Source organism: Brachypodium distachyon, chromosome 4 (assembly GCF_000005505.3).
Source record: "Brachypodium distachyon strain Bd21 chromosome 4, Brachypodium_distachyon_v3.0, whole genome shotgun sequence".
Taxonomy (NCBI): Eukaryota; Viridiplantae; Streptophyta; class Magnoliopsida; order Poales; family Poaceae; genus Brachypodium; species Brachypodium distachyon.
This window is the reverse complement of record NC_016134.3, coordinates 15,702,614-15,722,148: the sequence shown is the minus strand read 5'-3', so window position 1 is coordinate 15,722,148 and position 19,535 is coordinate 15,702,614. Positions and strand designations below refer to the sequence as shown.

At 39.4% G+C, this 19,535-nt stretch overlaps 1 protein-coding gene and 1 long non-coding RNA gene across 10 annotated transcripts; one reads left to right on the top strand and one right to left on the bottom strand.

Moving 5' to 3' along the window:
• Positions 1 to 1,311: 1,311 nt before the first annotated feature.
• On the top strand, positions 1,312 to 16,089 carry LOC100829321. 2 transcript variants are annotated; one of them, XM_024463628.1, is made up of 25 exons: positions 1,312 to 1,517; positions 3,117 to 3,247; positions 3,722 to 3,977; positions 4,061 to 4,289; positions 5,608 to 5,761; positions 5,945 to 6,184; positions 6,816 to 7,028; positions 7,190 to 7,402; positions 7,568 to 7,780; positions 7,952 to 8,167; positions 8,581 to 8,790; positions 8,935 to 9,144; positions 9,647 to 9,832; positions 9,983 to 10,090; positions 10,333 to 10,542; positions 10,689 to 10,898; positions 11,346 to 11,555; positions 11,722 to 11,934; positions 12,094 to 12,306; positions 12,466 to 12,625; positions 12,960 to 13,183; positions 13,603 to 13,815; positions 13,974 to 14,186; positions 15,198 to 15,270; positions 15,412 to 16,089. In XM_024463628.1, exons 2-24 carry the CDS (start codon positions 3,125 to 3,127, stop codon positions 15,228 to 15,230), a joined length of 4,470 nt encoding a protein of 1,489 aa, XP_024319396.1. In that variant the 5' UTR covers positions 1,312 to 1,517; positions 3,117 to 3,124; the 3' UTR covers positions 15,231 to 15,270; positions 15,412 to 16,089. The 2 variants fall into 2 exon arrangements, with proteins under 2 accessions (XP_024319396.1, XP_024319395.1); XM_024463627.1 differs by lacking the exons at positions 15,198 to 15,270; positions 15,412 to 16,089 and having other exon boundaries at positions 12,466 to 12,573; positions 12,971 to 13,183; positions 13,974 to 14,977.
• LOC112272532 lies at positions 2,015 to 15,677 on the bottom strand. Of its 8 annotated transcripts, XR_002966539.1 has the most exons (8): positions 15,535 to 15,677; positions 14,987 to 15,204; positions 13,991 to 14,061; positions 12,960 to 13,073; positions 12,483 to 12,625; positions 11,729 to 11,824; positions 7,941 to 8,076; positions 2,015 to 3,016 (listed from the first exon to the last, which is right to left on the bottom strand). It is a non-coding gene; the product is annotated as an uncharacterized LOC112272532 (long non-coding RNA). The 8 variants fall into 8 exon arrangements; XR_002966535.1 differs by having other exon boundaries at positions 12,483 to 13,073; XR_002966537.1 differs by having other exon boundaries at positions 7,941 to 8,063; positions 12,483 to 13,073.
• Positions 16,090 to 19,535: the final 3,446 nt, after the last annotated feature.

Genomic DNA, 19,535 nt, shown 5'->3' with positions numbered 1-19,535 from the left:
GTTCGCCTCCACCGTATCTCATCTTGACCTTGGACTTGAAAAGCTCGACAAGATGCCTACGTAATAAAACGAGACAAGATAGTAGTAGCTCCGCCTCTTCATAAGTATGACAATGAAAACAATTACTACTTGAATTCACCTGATTATAAATCTTGTCAAATATTATAGAATTGAGGGTACCAAAGGTTGTATCCATGGTTAGCATGTCCATATCACATTGCACCCACCCTTTGCAGTCGAGATGCCTCCGAGCAAAAGCTTAAGATTAAGTTCATCTGGGTCGGGCAATGGCGTTGTTTTCGGACATCGTGCCCTCTTTGGAGGCATTGCCTTGGAGATCTCGTCTGGCGGCGGATGATGCTTGTAGAGGCAAGTCCGGTTTGGCCTTGGTCAAGGTTGTCGACATCGAGCAGCGCGGGCGGGATCAGGGGTGGCCTCTTCCTTGCTCCGGTCGTCGGAGAAGTCCAACTCTGCCTACCTTCTCTGGCAATAGAGTCTGCTGCCTATTCGTCGTCCTTGGAGTGGGCGGAAGTTTGACTTGGTGGTTGCAGTTTGTCCGTAGGTAGCTTTGTTAGGTTGTTGCTCGGTGTTAGGGTTTTCATACGACTTTCCTTAATAAGTCGTGCTCTTTGGTTTTCGCCCGGTTTTCCTTAATTAACCGAGCTTTTTGTATGAGGTCCGGTTTTCCTCATAAACTGGATCACCCTTCCCGTAGTCGGATTCTTTCGGCTGCGTCTTTGACAATGAAACCCAATGATGATTGTTTCGTAAAAAAAAAAGCTCAAGCATCTGTACTGCATAGCTCATCGGTTACAATTGGCTCTTGTTGCAGCACCAAGGGAAGTGCCTGATGTGTGCAATTTTTACAGGATGCAAATTTCATCATAAAGGTGGTTAGTGCATCGTCTAAATACTATTATGGGTTACTAGCAAAACAAGCCGCGAAGATCGCACGTGAAATTGAATTGGGCAACACAAATAGTAGGATAAATGTTTCCCTATAAAATTGATCTACTTCCCTCGTAGTTGCACCTATCCCCTCTCTATATTTGTGGGTATCAAGAACGTTTCTTTATGTCTGTACATGCAGCCCCAACAGGTTTTTCCCCCTCAAATTTACAGTTGGACTCAAAGCATGATTGCTTATGCTTTGTAGGCAAACGATTTTAATGCTGCTATATTATTGATTGTGTACAGAGAAAAGGTACGTCGACAGCATATTAATTGTACATAGTGCGATGGGTCGATGAAAATTTCCTTGAGTGCGGGTCTACAAATTAGCTTGTGATGCTTGGTAAGTTCCAAACCAGTATATATACACGGACTCGTGCTGTCGTACATCGCCAAATGGAAAGCAAGACGTTTACTTGCTAAGCGCGATCGATCTCAAGTCCAAGGATTCCGAGGTCGCCAGCCTTGGCTGCTTGGCTCTCCATGCATCTGCCCCTATTGCAAGTCTTCATGCGGTGAACCTTCCGGACCGAGAAATTGCTGGCTAATCTCCAGCTTAACGAGTGGTAATCGCATCCCTACACATGCTCTCTTTTCAAGTATACGATATTCTCCTGCTTAACTAGTTTGTAGTCTGGTTTTATAAAATGTTGCGCATTCTTCATACTTGAGGATACATGGAAGCTAATTTCAGCTGTGCGCGCGCTTTATCACCAAACCACTCATTTTTTAACTTATATTTCTCTTCAAACTAGCATATGTAGTATTCTAGAAAAAAAAACTAGAATATATACATTGATTTCTTTCATCCTAGCAGCTAGAAAACATGTGGAGTATCTTTTAGTTGAGTCCTTTTGCGGATCCAGTGAAGTAAATCATGACCTGGCTGCATCAGCACAAGTTTCAGGATGCATAACGAGAACACACGAAAACAGGACTCTGAAAGGTGTCAAAATCATCATGCGAGCATGGGGCATCGTATGGTGCCAGATGGATCAATGCAGCCATGAAGATAGAGACAAAGTATACATGCATGCGCGTGTGCAGTACATATGGGAGAAAAAGTAACGGTTTTGTCTTCTACTAAACCGAACAATTTTCAACTCAATGAACTAACCCAACTTGTTCAGAAGATTTCTATTACACCTCATTACAATTTCAACAAAAAAGACATTTGCAATGAAAATTATATTAATGCATCAATATTTGACGACCATACAAAATACATTCTGCCTATGCAACAACACGATGGCAAGAGCCTACCTAGGCAGCATGGATGAAAAAAGCCAAATTAGAGACAACGAAACTTCATGTGGTTCGTCTCTCATTAACCCAGTGATTTGCACCGTCGGATCTCGTCCTGTGGCATCTCTGGCCATCCAGTCTGGTTGGACTTGGCCAATTACTACAAAAAGAAAACATTGGCACACAACAGAGGTCTTTCACTTCAAACGCTTCAAACGTTAACCCTAGCCATAGCTGAAGACACTCAGAAATTTAGAATAGTCACATATATTGCCATTGCCGAATCCAACAACCTAACATTGAATCAGGTGTTTTCACACTGAAAGAGTGATCCTATAAGGTGTTTCGCTAGGTCAGAGAGGGAGAAAGGGAGTTTATAGTGGGGTTAGACATGGCAAATTGAGTTTTACTCATAATATCTTGTTTGGTGTGTTATAAGAGATACATGTAGGATTTGGTGAGGAGAGTCTCTTTCCTTGTTTAGTTGGCAGGAGTTCGAGACGAATTAATTATCTTAGAGAGGATAACATAAGTTGTGATGAAGGGCTAAGATCATCTCTAGCAAACAATTTCATCCTAATCCCCATCTCTCCCTGAGTTAATAAAGTGATCAGAGTTGGACTCTCTACTAACATGCTCAATCTCTCAGCTCGCACTCCCATTAACCAAATAGGTGATTTATGGCACTCTCTCTCTCTCTCTATTTACCTATAACCAAACAAGTTGGGGAAGACCTGGTGTTTGCACCTGGAGCTGGAGTACCGATTCCTGAAGAGCATAACTAGCCGACCTATCCATTTACTTCGATGAATATAGTGTCCTGCAGATGACAGACGAATGTTAGGGCACGGGTTTGTTTATCATAAACAAAATTGTACATGCATTGTATAAAAGTTCACTTCTTTCTACATGCAAGGCAGGTACATATATGGGAAGCAAATCAGAACAGACGAATGTGCTGCCACAGTCGCGACGCCAAGCAGATTTAGAAGAAATCACTCGCAAATATTCAATGGAGATTGGTAGAGGGGCCTATGGAGTAGTTTACAAGGTATTCTTCCGGGCATATGCAATTTACAATTGTCACATATTTGGCAAACAAACTGTGTGGCAAGCCTAGAAATTGTCTAGCCGGCTGGCCTGCATATATACACCCTGGTTGAAAAATAGGAGCATGCCCATGCTTCCAACTGGGCATGCCCACTTTGTACATCAGGTGAAGAGGAAACCCTAGAGGCTAGAGCAGGGTATTCCTTCACTGTCAGTTTAGCAAGCTATGCTGGCAAAAACTTGATCGCCCAAGGGATTCATCAATCCTATCTTGCTGCTCTTCCTTAAGTTAAATTCACTTACAGAAGCAAGGTCACATTTGAAGTTCTGACATCAACTTAATGTTACATTTGGAAACAAATGAATAACCTAATATTTAAGTCAATAAGTTTGCGAAAATATAATAGATTTCCCCACTTTATTCCGTAATGTTTATAACTTGTTACCCCTCGATATGCATGCACATATTTATCAGGGAACAGATAAAGATGGGGAAGAGATTGCTGTAAAGGTCCTCCAGGAAAGAACAGGAGGGAATCATGACTCGGAGTTCAACAAAGAGTTCTATAGCCTTTTAGAGCTGAGGCATCAAAATATCATACTGCTGGTTGGTTACTGCTATGAAACAGAAAAAAGAATAAATAATTTCACAAAAAAATTTGATGAGATAACACGTGCAGCTCTATGCTTTGAGTATGCGCCCAATGGAAACCTTCGCAACTATATTTCTGGTATTGCTAATTTTGAGTATCTTCGAGATAAGTACTTTAACTATGTTGATGTGCCTCTTAGATACACACTGTTTAAATTACAGATGAAGACCATCGACTTGATTGGCACACACGATACAATATTATTAAGGGGACCTGTGAAGGATTAAATTACCTTCACAATCACTCAAAAGGACCAATTTATCATTTGGACCTAAAACCAGAGAACATTTTGCTTACTGGTAACATGGTTCCCAAAATTGCAGATTTTGGCATGTCAAGGCTTTTCACTGACAAAACAACCAAAACCACAACAAGAGCAATAGGAACCTGGTAAGTTCGTTGCATCCATGCATGTCAAGGCTTTTCACATTTACCTTTCACTAGTTCAGTTGTATCGCTTGATGCAATGATATAAGTTTAAGAAAGGTTACCATATCGAGAAACCTTTGACTATTAATATGCTTGGTTCAGTTTCTGACGAACTATGTCCCGATTTGAACTTGAACTTAGTTTATCTGTGAATTTTCTCTATTCTTGAACCAAACTAGTGGGGTAATCCACATATTTGTGCGGCTAGACCAATTTTTGTGCCGTTAATTTTATTTATCTCATGGTTATCTTTTCTTTTATTTAGATGCTGCATCAGCATCAGCATAAGAAAAGTCAAAATGAGCATCTTTACAAAACATGATTTTTTTACAAGAATTAAATTTAAGCACCGATGGCTTGTACCCTGAACCTCGTTATCTATCCCATGACCTGCCATGTCACTATCCCAAGATGTAGTTGTTTCTTATTAGTACAACATCATGCCTCCATACACTTTCTTATATGATTATCATATTTGTTTTACTGCTTATGTCATTATCTAATCTAAAAACAATGTAATTACCAGAAATTGTTAAAATATTTTCTCCGGCGATCATTCGCTCTTGTCGTAGCTTGTAATTTCACATGGTGCCCATGTTGCTATTTTGCATTGACATGTACTCGAAGTTAGCTAAAATACTTCTTATAAATTTACATGATTTATTGCTTCTAATATTGGTTTGCTAAAACATTCTCTATCACTCATTTTGTTCTATAGTTATTAGATTTATTTTACCTCCACATTAGCATCGATATATCATTTGAAGTACAAAAAATGATTGTAGCTGGTGAAATGTGTCTTGAGGTTCCATGATCGAACTTCCGTATTATTGTTGTTAAAACATCGGTGTGAGAAAAAGATGACTAATGGCACCGATGCCAGTGTCATGCAATGCAAAACCATTAGTTAAATCCTTGTTCATCTCAAATTGATGTGCCTATGTGCATGACAGATTAAACAATAGATTTGTCCGTTATCTATGTGTGGAGAGTTTTAAATCTGAACCATTGTAATTAGTATCCACAAGAGATCAACAATGCAAATAATTTAGTCTATATGCACGAATGTTGTAATGTTTTATCCGCTTGTTTCGTTAATAATTTACTTTTTAACAATAGGCCTCCCATCGATTTCCATTAAAAAAACGCCAAGATAGTTCTTACAAACTTAGTCTTGGTACGACAAAAGAAAACAAAGCAGCAACACACAGATTACTTAGGTATTATTAATTTTATCATATATTAGATAGACTCATGACCTTGTTATTGAGTCACACAGGAGATATCAGCCATTGGAATACAAAAGCAAAGGAACAATATCAAAAGGGTTTGACATATACAGCCTGGGCGTAATAATTATAGAGATGGTTGTAGGACCTAAGACCTATGATGATTTTGATCAGTTCTGCAGACCAGAAGAAGTTATTGAGCTTGTAAGGAAAACTATCCCTCTGCTATATAGTACTCCCTCCCATCCATAATAGGTGTCTTGGATTACATTCTGATTACAACTTTATACTAAATCCAAGACACTTATCATGGATCCGAGTGAGTACAAATTTGTGTTGACTATATTACATTCTAATTGCAACACGACATATTTTTAAACTATGTAGGCAGACAAAAGGTGGAGGCCTAAACTAAAGGTGACAGAGAACTATCAATCACTAGAATCGTATTGCCAACAAGTAAAGATATGCCTCGAGATAGCCTTAAAATGTGTGGATATTAAACGAAATAGAAGGCCAACAATAGCAGATATCATCAGTCACCTTAATGAGGTGGAGAATAAGACTCCAAAAAGAGATTCAGTAGTTCAGGAGTCATGGAAGGATTCAGGGTCATCAACACGACAGGTATGATCCTAAACTAGCTTCATGGTATTTATTACTCCCTCCGATACATAATAAGTGTCTCAGATTTGGTACAACTTTGTACTAAGTTAGTACAAAATCTGAGACACTTATTATGGATCGGAGGAAGTAATTCTTTTGCGAGGGAGTTCCATGTTATGACTTAAGAATGCCCCACACGTGCTCGTACGTCTTTGGTCTAAAACAGAATGTGATGTCCACTGGATAAATGTAAATTAAACAATTCTTCATCTAAAGTCAAACAAAAGCAAGGTGCCCTGAAAATATTCGGTGAACAGAACAGCACTTCATGTAGAAATCAGGTTTAGAAGTTTCCGAAATTCGAAATTACATTATGTTGAGAACGTAACAAAATTTCAAGTTTGAATTCAAATGGTGATTTTACACATTTTTATGAATTTTGAACTCATGTGTAGTATCCCAGCATATACATACCTTTAAATATGGTTTGTACTAAGTTTCCACCGAATGTTCCTACTGGATTTTTTTTTCCATGCACATAAAAGTGACTCTTATGGCATAGCAGTCCCTGAAGTAGAAAATCTACGCTTGTGTGCACATATACATTTTTTCCCATTAATATACATACTTTCTTAAATTACTTATCAATCAGGTACAATCGATGCGTGGTTTGTGGACACCGGGGAAGAACACGGAGGAGCAACCGGCAACAGAGCAGATAATAACAAAGCAAGCAAAAGCAGGAAATACGAGACCAGAGGTAGATTATGCACGGACAATGAGTGGCCGTAGTTTAATGGATTCTAAACGCGTTAATACAAGAAACATAGAAGACGAAGAAGTTGTCCGATTGCAAAAGAAAACGGTAAGGATGTCCAAATATATCTTTAATTCCTCCAATCCTAAAAGCACATATATGATATGTAAATTAGTCATTTTCTCCTGTACTTTTACTTAATATTACAGCAAAAAGGATGGTAACAAAGAAACATGATAGTTCTATGTTGATATATACTTATCATTCAGATCGGACCCATGCCTAGCACGTGGACACCAGAAAAGAGCATGGTGCAGCAACCGGCAACAACGCAGATAATAAGAAAGCAAGACAACACCACAAATGCAAGACTAGAAGTGGATCAAGAACAGAAAGTGAGTGGTAACACTTCCGAGGATTCTAACCATGTCGGCTCAAAAAACATACAAGACGAAGATCCAGACCAAGCGCATAAGGAAACCGTAAGAATATCCAAATTTATTTGCATTCCTCAAATCATAGCTATGAGCACCTATACATATACCTAATTAGTCATTTTCTCTGTAATATATTTACTTAATATTGCAACATAAGAATTTTAACAACTAAAAACATGACAACTCTCCGTGAATTTACTTTCTATTTAGGTCCAATCAATGCCTAGCACATGGATATTGGAGAAGAGCAAGGAGCATAAACCGGCAACAACACAGATATCAACGAAGCAAGAAAACACCGCAAATACAAGACCAGCGGTGGATCTTGAACAAAAAGTGAGGGAAAGCACAACAGTGGCTTCTAACCGCGCCGGCACAAAAGGCAAACACGATGGAGATGTGCTCCAAATGCAAAAGGAAACGGTATGATTATCCATATTTATTTTAATTCCTCAAGTCGTGTGAGCAACTATATGAACACTAATTTAGTCACTTTGTTTATTATTGTTACTTAACATAAAGACAAAAAGGATTGTAATTACTAAGAACAAAACTAAGAACAAGGCAAATCTTTATTACTTACTTGTCATTCAGATCCCATCAATTCCTAGCACGTGTACAATGGGGAAAAGCATGGAGCAGCAACCGGCAACCACACAGATAATGATGAAGCAAGTCAACACCCCAGATACAAGACCAGAGGTACCTGGTGAACAAAACTTGATGGCAAACACTTCAGTGGGTTCTAACCACACTATTAATACAGCAAACATACAAGACCAAGATGCGGTCCTTACGCAAAATGAAACCGTAAGAATATTCAAATTTATATTTAACTACTCGAAACCTATGAACACGAGTATGAACACTTGATTAGTCCTCCATCCTCGTCTTTGTTATTTTACTTAATGTTGCCACATAAAGGATTGTCAAAAACTGAAAACAACTCAACTACTACCTCTGTTCCTAAATGTATGATGTTCTAATTTTGTCCTAGGTCAAACTTCTTAACCAGTTTAGAGAAAAAATAAATAAATATCTATATCAAGTAAGTATACTATGAAGATACATGTCATGACAGATTTAATAAAACTTATTTAGAGTAGATGTTAGCATATTTTGCTATAAACTTGGTCAAACTTTCAGAAGTTTGACTTACGCAAAACTAGAACATCTTACATTTAGTAACAGAAGGAAGGTATGTTAATTTACTTTCCAATCAGGTTGAATCAAAGACTATCACATGGACACTGGAGAAGAGCATGGAGGAGCAACTAGCAATAGCGCATACATTAAAGGAGAAAACTAACACTGCAACAAGACCAGAGGTAGATTATGAACACAAACTGAAGGGCAACACTTCAGCAGTTTCTAACCTCACTGGTGCAAGTAACATGCAAGAGGAAGATGTTGTCAGAATGAAAAACGAAACTGTAAGAATAAAAAAAAAATCCCATGAACACCTTTATGAACTCTAAATTAGTCACTTAAAATTCTATTTCACCTAATGTTATAGAAAAAATGATTGTAGTAACTAAATACACGAATTGTTCATTGGTTAATTACTTGTCATCCAGGTCCTATCAATGCCTAACAAAGGGACAACGGGAACAAGCACGAAGCAGCCAGCCACAACACAGATAATGATGAAGCAAACTGACAATGCAAAAGCAAGACCGGAGGTAGACCATGAACCAAAAGTGAGTGGCATCACTTCAGTGGGTTCTAAGGGAGAGAGTACCAAAAGCAAACAATACAAACATCCTGTCCAAATGAAAGATGAAACTGTAAGAATATCCAAATTTATCTTCATTCCTCGAATACTGTGAGAACCTACATAAATACTGAATTAGTTGTTTTCTCTATTATTCTAACTAAATACTACAGCATAAAGGGTTGCAAAAACTAGAAACACAAAATTCTTCATTAAGTTACTTTCCATTCAGCTCCAACCAATGCCTAGCAAATGGACATCGGGGATAAGCATTGAGAAAGAACCAGTAACGGCAAAGATAAAAATGAAGCAAACCAACATCGCAAATGTAAGACAAGAGGTAATGTCGCGAAAACGAATTGAGAGGCAACAATTCAGTGGTTCTAATCGTGATAGTACAAATTCCATACAAGATGAACATGCATTCCAAAATGCAAAATGAAATTGTAAGATATCTTTGGTTCATCAAATCCTCTTGGCACCTTCGTGAACACTAAATTAGTCATTCTCTGTGTGAGTTTGACTTAATTTTACAGTAGAAATGATTACAATAACTAAACCGATGAACTCTTCAGGTCCAATCAATGCCTAGGGCTTGGACAATGGGGAAGAGCATGGGGCAACTACCTGCCCTAGTGCAAATAATATTGAAGGAAGCAAGCACCCCTGCAAGACTAGAGGGGAGCACTGCAGCGGATTCTAATTGCATTAGTACAAGAAACAAACAAGATGAAGATGCAGGCCGAATGAAAAATAAAAATGTAAGCATATACAAATTTATCTTTAGGTCCTCAAATCCTATAAGCACCTATATGAAGGTTAAATAGTCATTCTATCCATTATTTTTACTAAATTTCATGGGGATTGTGACAAGTAGGGACAAATAACTCGTTAATTTACATTCCGTTCAGATCAAATCTACGCCTAGCACATGGACAGCAGCGAAGAGCATGGACCAGGAACCACCAACTATGCAGATAATAATAAAGCAAGCTAACAGTTCAAATAAAAGACCAGAGGTAGATCGTGAACAGAAACTGAGGGGAAGCCCTTCATTGGGTTCTAAGCGTGCCAATACAAATTCAAACGGAAAAACAAAGATGCGCTCAAGATGCAAAATGAAACTTTAAGAATATCCAAATATATCTTTAATTTCATTCCACAAGACCACAACTCCAAATTAGCCACTTTTATTCTGTTTTCTTTAATGCTACAGCTAAAAAGGATTGTAGAACTTAAAACATAACCACTCTTTGTTCAGGTCCGATCAATGCGCACATCGAGACTGCATAAGAGCTCGGAGAAGCAACCGGCCACAACGCAAACAGTACCGAAGGAAGCTACCAGCCTAAATACCAGACCAGAGGAAGATCATGACCACAAAGTTAGGTGCATCACTTCAGTGGGTTCTAACCATGATGTGACAGGAAACATACAAGACGAAGATGTGCTCCAAACAAAAGATGAAACCGTAAGAATACCAAATTTATCTTTAGCTCCTCAAATCCTTTCAGCACATATATGAATATAAAATTGTCATTTTCTACTTTAATTTTACTTAATGTAACAACATAAAGGGTTGTAAAAAGTAAGAAGATGACAACTCTTGCCATTCAGGTTCGATCGATGCCTAGCACATGGATGGGTAAGAGCACGGAGCAGCTCCCAGCAACAGTGCAAATAATAATGAACCAAGGCAACACCCCAAATACAAGACCGGAGGTAGATTGTGAACAGAAAGTGGTGGGTAGCACATCAGTGGATTCTAACAGCACTAGTACAATAAACATACGAGATGAAGCTGTGGTTGGAATGCAAAATGAAAGTGTAAGAATATTCATTTTTTTCTATTTAATTCTTCAAAACCTGTAGAGTCATTTTCTCTGCTATTTTTACTTAATGTTACTCCCTCCGTTCAGGTTTATAAGGACTACTTGTGTTCCTAAGTCACCAATTTAACTAAGGAGATATAAATTATATGACCTAAAAATATATCATTAAAGTTCATTCAATGATGAATCTAATTATATAATTTTTGTGCAACATAATACTCCCTCCGATCCATAGTAAGTGTCAGATTTAGTACAACATTGTACTAAGTTAGTACAAATCTGAGACACTTATTATGGATCGGAGGGAGCACATATTTAGTTGATCAAATTGACGACCTAGGAACATGGGCAGCCCTTATAAACCCGAATAAAGGTAGTCCTATAGATAAAATTGTAGTAACTAAACGGATGACAGCTCTTTGTTAATTTACTTCACATTCAGGTACAATCGACTCATAGCACGTGGAAACTAGGGAAAAGCATGGAGAAACAACCAACACAAACAGTAATGAAGAATGACAGCACTACAAATACAAGACTAGAGGTAGACCGTGAACAAAAGCTAAGGGATAGTACTTCAGTGGACTCTGACGGCCACACCTGTGCGAGAAACATACCAGCTGAAAATGAGGCACATGCGCAAAATAAAAGTGTAAGAGTATCTAAAATTACCATTAATTCCTCAAATCCCATGAGGACATTTATGAACTCTAGATTAGACGTCATTTTGTCTGTTATTTTTTATTTTAATGTAACAACAGAAATGATTAAAAAATAATAAAAAATGACAACTCTCTGTTCATTTCGTTGCTATTTAGGTCCAACCTATGTCACCTGCGTGGACATCGTGGAAGAGCATGGAACAGCCACCAGTCACGACGCAAATAATAGTGAAGCAAGCCAACATCCCAAATACAAGACCTGAGGAACATTGTGAACAGACAGTTAGGGGCAGCACCTGGCTGGGTTCTAACCGCGCTGATAAAAGAAGCATACAAGATGAAGATGCGATCCAAAGGCTAAACGAAATAGTAAAAATATCCTAATTTATCTTTAGTTCCTCAAATTCTGTGAGCATCAATATGAATAATAAATAGTTATTTCCTGTGTTAATTTAATTGATCCGATGGTAGAAAGGATTGTATCAACTAAAAACATGACAACCCATTATTAATTTACTTGTCATTCAGGTCCAATTGCTGCCTAGCGCATGGAGACTCGGAAAGAGAACGGTGAAGCAACCGGCACTAGCGGAAATAATACTGGAGCAAGCCAACACCATAAATACAAGATTGGAGGTAGATCATGAAAAGAAACTGAGACACGACACTTTACTGAGTTCAACCAGTGCCAATACAGTAAACATACAAGACAAAGATGTGGTCCGAATGCAAAACGAAAATGTAAGAATATCCAAATGTATCTTTAATTCCTCAACTCTCATGACCAGCTGTCGAAAAACTAAATTACGCATTTTCTCTATTGGTTTTTATTAATATTACACATAAAAGATTTTTATAACTAAAAACTTTCAGCACTTCTTTAATTTACTTGCTCTTTAGGTCGGATCGGTGCCTACCATGTTGATCCCAGGGAAGAGTACAAGGCAGCAACCGACAACAATGGAGTTCATGCTGAAGCAAGCCAATACCCCAAATACAAGACCAGAGGTAGATCGTGAACATAAACTGGGGGGTAGCACTTCAGTGGCTTGGAATAACGCTAGTACAATAAACATACGAGATGAAGATGTGGTTCAAATAAAAAACGTAAGTGTAAGAATATTCAACTTGCAATAATGAAGAACAGCAGCACTGCAAATACAAGACTAGAGGTAGACCATAAACAGAAACTGAGGGGTAGCAGTTCTAACCATGCCTATAAACAAACACACGAGACGAAAATAAGATCCATACGCAAAATAAAATTGTATGAATATTAAAATTGTAATTAATTACTCATATCCCGTGAAGGCCTTTATGAACTCTACATTAGTCTTTTTTGCCTGAAAGGATTGTACGTATTACTAAAAGCATGACGCTCTTCATTAATTTACTTGTTATTCAGGTCCAAACGATGTCGTGTGTGTGGACACCGGGGAAGAGCACGGAGGAGCCACATGTCACGGTGCAGACAATATTGAAGCAAGGCAACATCCCAAATGCAAGACCTGAGGAACATTGTGAACAGAAATTTAGGGGCAGCACCTCACTGGATTCTAACCAAGCTGATAAAACAAAGATACAAGATGAAGATGTGAACCAAGTGCAAAACAAAATAGTAAGAACATCCAAATTTATCTTTAGTTCCCCAACTTCTGTGATCACCAATATGAATACTCCCTCCATTCCTAAATATAAGATGTTCTAAGTTCTAACTTTATCCTAAGTCAAACTTTTAAAGTTTGATCAAGTTTTTAGAAAATCCAACATCTACAATTCTGAATTATTTTTACTAAATCTACCATGATATATATCTTCATAGTACACTTATTTGGTATTGCAGATGTTCCTTCATTTTTCTATAAACTTGATCAAACTTTTAGAAGTTTGACCTAGAACAAAGCTAGAACATCTTATTTAGGAACGTAGGTACAACTAAATGGCCATTTTCTCTGTTAACTTTAATTGTTCTTACGGTAGAAATGATTCTATCAACTAAAAACATCACAACCCTTTATTAATATACTTGTCATTCAGGTCCAAATGATGACTAGCACATGGAGACCGAGCAAGAGCACGGTGCAGCAACAGGCAATAGCTGAAATAATACTGGAGCAAACCAACACCATACATACAAGATTGGAGGTAGATCATGAAGACAAACTGAGAGGCGACACTTCAGCCAGTTCTAACCGTGCCAACACAAGAAACATACAAGATGAAGATGCAGTCCAAATGCAAAATGAAAATGTAAGAATATCCAAATTTATCTTTAATTCCTCAAATCTTGTGACCAGATGTAGGAAAACTAAATTAGCCATTTTCTCTATTTATGTTATTGCTATTATACACAAAGGATTTTAAGAACTAAAACCCGACCACATTTTTCTAATTTACTTGCTCTTTAGGTCCGATCAGCGCACACCTTGTTGATCCCAGGGAAGAGCGCAAAGCAGCAACCGACGACAATGGAGTTCACAGTGAAGCAAGCCAACACTGCAAATGCAAGGCCAGAGATAGACCGTGAACCAAAACTGAGTGGTAGCACTTTAGTGGGTTTTAAGCACACCAATAAAATAAACATACAAGACAAAGATGCGGTCCGAATGCAAAAGAGAACTGTAAGAATATCCAAATTTGTCTTTAATTCCTTAAATCCTATAAATGATCGCCTACATGAATTAGAAAGGATTGTGTATATATGTGCTAGGATCTGCAACTTTTCCAATTTTACCCAGGAACACACGGCCGCGAAACCTTTTCTCGAGTATTAGCAGACATGAATTTTTGCTTGGGAGCATTTGGTCATGATCCTGAAATCATGCACGGGGTTTAGGCATTCCCTAAAGCCAGTGGCGTATCCAGCCCAATGGGTCAGGATGGTCCAACAATGACACTGTTTAAAAATTTATTTATTTATGTTGTTTTCTATTTTTCCTATAATCCTATGATATACCTAAGGCATAAAGAAATTTCTCAGTGGTCCCCCTGTCCACCCTATGGGTACACCACTGCCAAAAGCTACACAGGAATAGGAAAGACATGAGTTGCACTTTTTTTCTTCTGTAGTGGTAGTAGAAGATATAGCGCCAAAGTGTAACTACTATATCCGTTCTTAAACATAAAACGTTCTACTCCCTCCGTCCAACAAAAGATGTCTTAAGTTTGTCAAAATTTGGATGTATCTAGACATGGCTTAGTGTATAGATGCGTGAGACATCCTTTGTTGGACGGAGGAAGTAGTTTTGTTCTGAAAGTTTGACTAGATTTATAGAAAATATACTAATATCTACAATAAATAAGTATACTATGAACATACAAATCATGATAAGGTGGATGCTGATAGATTTTTCTATAAAATTGGCCAAACTTTGAGCTTAAAACAAAACTGTAACATCTTATATTTAGGAAGGGGGAGTACTTTGAGATGGACATGTGGTGCTGTCGGCCTGGTGGCTGGTCCAGCTGAAGTTGTTTCTCGTTATGAATTTGATGGACCTGCATGTTTTTCAATTAGCTTTTATGATTTTTTTAGAGAGATAGCTTTAATGATTTCGATGCATCATTTGTGTGCAGTCTCAAGTTTGCACTCTACAATCTCAGTTTTTTTGCTTTCACTGTTGTATTTGTAGGGTGGACCTGTCATCAAAACAAAAAAAGATTGATGAAGCTTGGGAATAAGTGTGAAGTAAGGTCATAATCACAGTATGTTATGTCTTCTTTAATACAACTCATTAGCTTGGGAGTTGGGAGTACTATGCATGTCCCTGTTCCTGACTGGTTTCTAGATGAGCTCTTCTACAGTACCGTCCAATTAATATGAACCGTCTATTTTCTTAATCTAAGGGCTCAGATTACCTGTTACTCCCTAATACTCCAATTAGGATGCATGGAGGATCATCTCAAAACTAGATGGAGTATCAAGAAATAGGTGTAATAATCCAATATTGAGAAAAGAAAAGGACGTACCAGAGCTCCAGCGGAGGCTGCTGCGAGGACAGCGCCGGCAAGCGACACGGAGGGCAGCATGTACGGAGGGCGCCGCCGCCGCCGGCGCGTTCGAGGAGGGCGGCGTCGCGCTGAAGCAGGTCGGCGGCTGCTGCGAGGAGGACGGAGACGACGCACTGGAGGAGGTCGGCGGCGCGAGGCGCGGAGGACGGCGGAGGCGGCGCGAGGGCGACGGACGTTGTGAGAGGGCGGCGGCTGCTGCAGCGCGCTGGAGGAGGGAGCGGCCGCTGCGATGAGGGCGAGGGCGGTGCTGGAGTATGGCGCCGGCGCTGGAGGAGATAGGCTCGAGCAACCGGATCGAACGGGGCAAAGGAGAAAATTATGTTTTTCTTAAGTAAAATGTGAAAAGTCGATAATACCCTTCGCTGTCCCAAATAAGTGATGTGGATTTTCATAAGAATCTACTCTCCCTCCGTTCCATATTAAGTGACAAAATATTATACTCTCTCAATTTTACAAAGTTTGACGTGTTTTGTTTCGTTAAGACGAAGCTTTGACTAATAAAAACTATTGATATGTGTTTTTTCATACATGAAATTTATATCAATGGGTTTGTCTCTAAAAATTCTTACTAATGATCATGGTTTCATATCATATAACTTACATATTAATAGAGTAAATCTTGCTCAAAGGCATAGGCGGAGCCAGCAATTCGGCAAAGCCTGGGCACAGCACAAGCTAAAACAAAATTTCATAACTTACCAATCCCAAATAACGGTACATAATACCAAAATATAAGTGGTAATGTTGACATTTTGAAAAATATTGGGTTCCAAAATTGGTTTGAACGGTTTATCTCAAATTAGGATTTTTGTTTTGTTCCAAAATTGAGACAATTTTTAGTTGATAGGAGAACCCAATTTAATTTGAACAAGCCAACGTCTCAAACTCTCAATCACTCGTATTAGAAGAGGGAGGGTGAAAATTAGCAAACCGGCTAAGCGGACCCTCCATGCCTCCATGAAGCGTAAATTAGCAAACCAAGTTGTCTGATGCCTCCTCTTGGCCGGCTGCTGCTTGCTTCTGGAGTTGAAGTCCCACCGGAATTTCCATATATGCGTGGGCGTATGAGGTGCTGCCCGGCCTGAGCCGTCTGCCATCTGCCCGCGCGGTAGCCGGTAGCCTGATTCCTGAAGGTATTTACTTCCTTGGCAGAGTGTTGTGGGGATTTTTGATTGGTCATTGGGGTTTTGGGAGAGGAAGCGGCAGCCGAAGCTTTTTTCTCGTGCGGAAACGAACAAACGCATCACTGATCGAGGGAGACGACGCTGGGATCGATCGTTCGGCCTCAGGCTCGCTCGGGCTAAGTCGAGACCGACCAGGCCAAGCCCAAGCTTGACCAGGCCCAGAAAAACGAAGAGGCCAAGACGTCCAGTCGGAGGGAGAGAAGGAGATAACGGTTTGGCCCAGAAAAAACAGATCGCCCCTCAAATAAAGAAACAGATCCAGGCTTCGTTCTCAGGGGCACCGTCAATCCTGAGACAGCCGATCCGCCATGGCTGCTCATCGGAGCTCCGAGAGCCCGTGCCGGCAAGCCCGGGCACGTGCCCTAGGTGTCCGCACGGTGGCTCCGCCCATGGTCAAAGGATTATTTTGACGAAACAAAATACACAAACCTTTGTGAAATGGAGAGAGTATGTATCTAGACGTTTTTCAGTATAAATACATTCATATTTGGTCAAATTTGAGTCACTTAATATGGGACGGACGGAGTATGCTATACAAATCCACGTCACTTGTTTCGGAATGGAGAGAGTACTCCATTTTAGTATTGTCATTGTTTTAGAAAACAACAAGAGTAAGGGGTGCCAATGCTCAATGGCACAAGTGCGAGAATAGTACGTAGGGCGTGTACGCTGGCCTTATACGAAAATCGTCGTACACTTGGACAAGTTGACACGTCCATGTTTTTTGAATAGGTTCAGTCGACCCTGCGGGTACGACTTAGTCCTATGTTATGAGAGGCTTCAAGGGGGTCGTTAGCCAAGTGCTTGGACCGAACTCGTCTTTCCAAGTCACCTATAGCGAGAGATCTTTCGGGACCGTCTCGGACTTGGCCCGAACTCGTCTTCCCAAGTAGCGAGGTTGGGATACCCTCAGGACTCTAACTCAATCCCTCTACTTCGAGTCGAGACCATACTAGACGAGCCGGAACCTCGAAACTAGGCTTCCTAAGGTGCGTCCCCGAGGTTGAGTCGAGACTAGGCTCGACCCAAGCACTCGAGAGCGGGCTCCTTAGGTTGCTCTAGCCATCTCCCCTTTGATCTTATTCAAGTTGAGAGTGAATGATACATGTCCCCATGGGGGATATTTATAGTCTAGGGGTATATGACAAAAGACCTTGCCTACCCTTGAGGGAGTGAGAAAAGTGGAGGCAAAGTGGTAAAAAATGATTCTTGGTCCATAGCTTTTGTGTGCACCAAGTGGGAAAAGTAGGGGTTGATCCATGGTCCACCATGGACCAAAAGCCTCATCCCTACATCTTTTTTGGCCCATACTCAAGCTCCTCTTCCCCTTTGACCATAGCATGAGGGGTTTGACATGTTGACTCCTTTGACCGGTGTCTAGTTGACATGACTATGCCTTGTTGGTAAATTGACCGATTCTTAGAGTTTGTTGACTTGGTCGTCGACACGTAGGATTATGGCCCGGCTCATATAAGGATTTTATTTTATTAAAACAAGTATATATGGAGCATTGGGTACGGTAGAAAAGAAATCTTCTACTCCCTTTGATCCTAAATTCTTTTCAATTCCATTAAGAGTTTCTATTTGTTTCCATGCCTCTTCTTTGAGACCTTGAAACATGAGAGCAAATTACTTCTCTTAGAAACACATACAAGAAATGGTAGCCCTCCCATTAACTACTTCATCTTCATTTTCATTTGTGAATTTGATAGTAATAGAAATCCATGTCCTGCCCAGACAGAATATCGAACTTGCTATCCTCTTGTCTAATAGGCAAGGGTTGACCTATGAAGAAATATTCATTCATTCGGATCAGATCGATATGAGGACCCAACTCCGTTGCATTGGCAGAATCAAATTACTAAAACAACGACAATAATTTAGAATCGGAGAGAGTAGATATAATTCATCATACTAGTCCTGAGCCCGTGCACCGCAACTTCAAGATAAGCTACACTGACTTTAGATCCCTCAAAAAAAGGGTACACTGACTTTAGTTATGTATATTTGTGCGTTGTTATAATAGTACTTGATACAGGACTCAAATTCAACCTACCGAATTGCCTTAGATGCATGCAGTATTCTCCAGCCTCTCATTTTATAATTAATTGAATTGGTGAGTGAATTTGCAATTCCCAGACTGAAATAGAGATTTTACTTGGATATCAAATTTGAAATTTCTACTCCCTTTCCTTATTTTTACACATATATAACTTGTGGCCACCTTCCTAAAACGGATCCATTTAAGCCATACACCTTGTTAATGCTCATTGGTAGTTTTACATCCATAGTAGAAAGTGTTACCTTGTTAGTGCACACCATGCAATCATTGCAATGGGAAGACGTCCGGAATCCGGATGCATCAGTCGTCGCTTCTCTTGTCTTGGTTCTTAATTCATACTAAACAACTAGAACATGTATTTTGAAAAATATAGAACAAGATAATTTAACCATGGTTGTGTGCATCAATCAATTCAGAGGTTGGGAGATGCTTTTTTTCCCAAAAAAAATGATAATCTTAACCATAGTTATTTATTCATAATTGATTGATGACAAATATTCTTTTCCCTAGTTGATTGGCAGGAGGCGAATTTCTAGTTTTTTCTCTCTCTCCCTCTGATACTACATTGTTGTCGTTGTTTTAGTACAAATTTGAACTAACAACAAGACTTTAGGATCGGAGGGATAGCTCATACCCTAGCTTAGTTTGCTAAGGGAGGTGTAGAGCCGGTTTTGTAGCTTGAGCCACCACCTGTCATTTCAGAACTCCTCGTG

Excerpts from the sequence above, each read along its gene's own strand:
- LOC100829321 (XM_024463627.1), top strand. The coding sequence starts at position 3,125 with ATGGGAAGCAAATCAGAACAGACGAATGTGCTGCCACAGTCGCGACGC. Across the intron at positions 9,833-9,982 it reads GCCGAATGAAAAATAAAAAT|ATCAAATCTACGCCTAGCAC; the intron begins GTAAGCATATAC and ends CATTCCGTTCAG. Across the intron at positions 13,816-13,973 it reads TCCAAATGCAAAATGAAAAT|GTCCGATCAGCGCACACCTT; the intron begins GTAAGAATATCC and ends CTTGCTCTTTAG.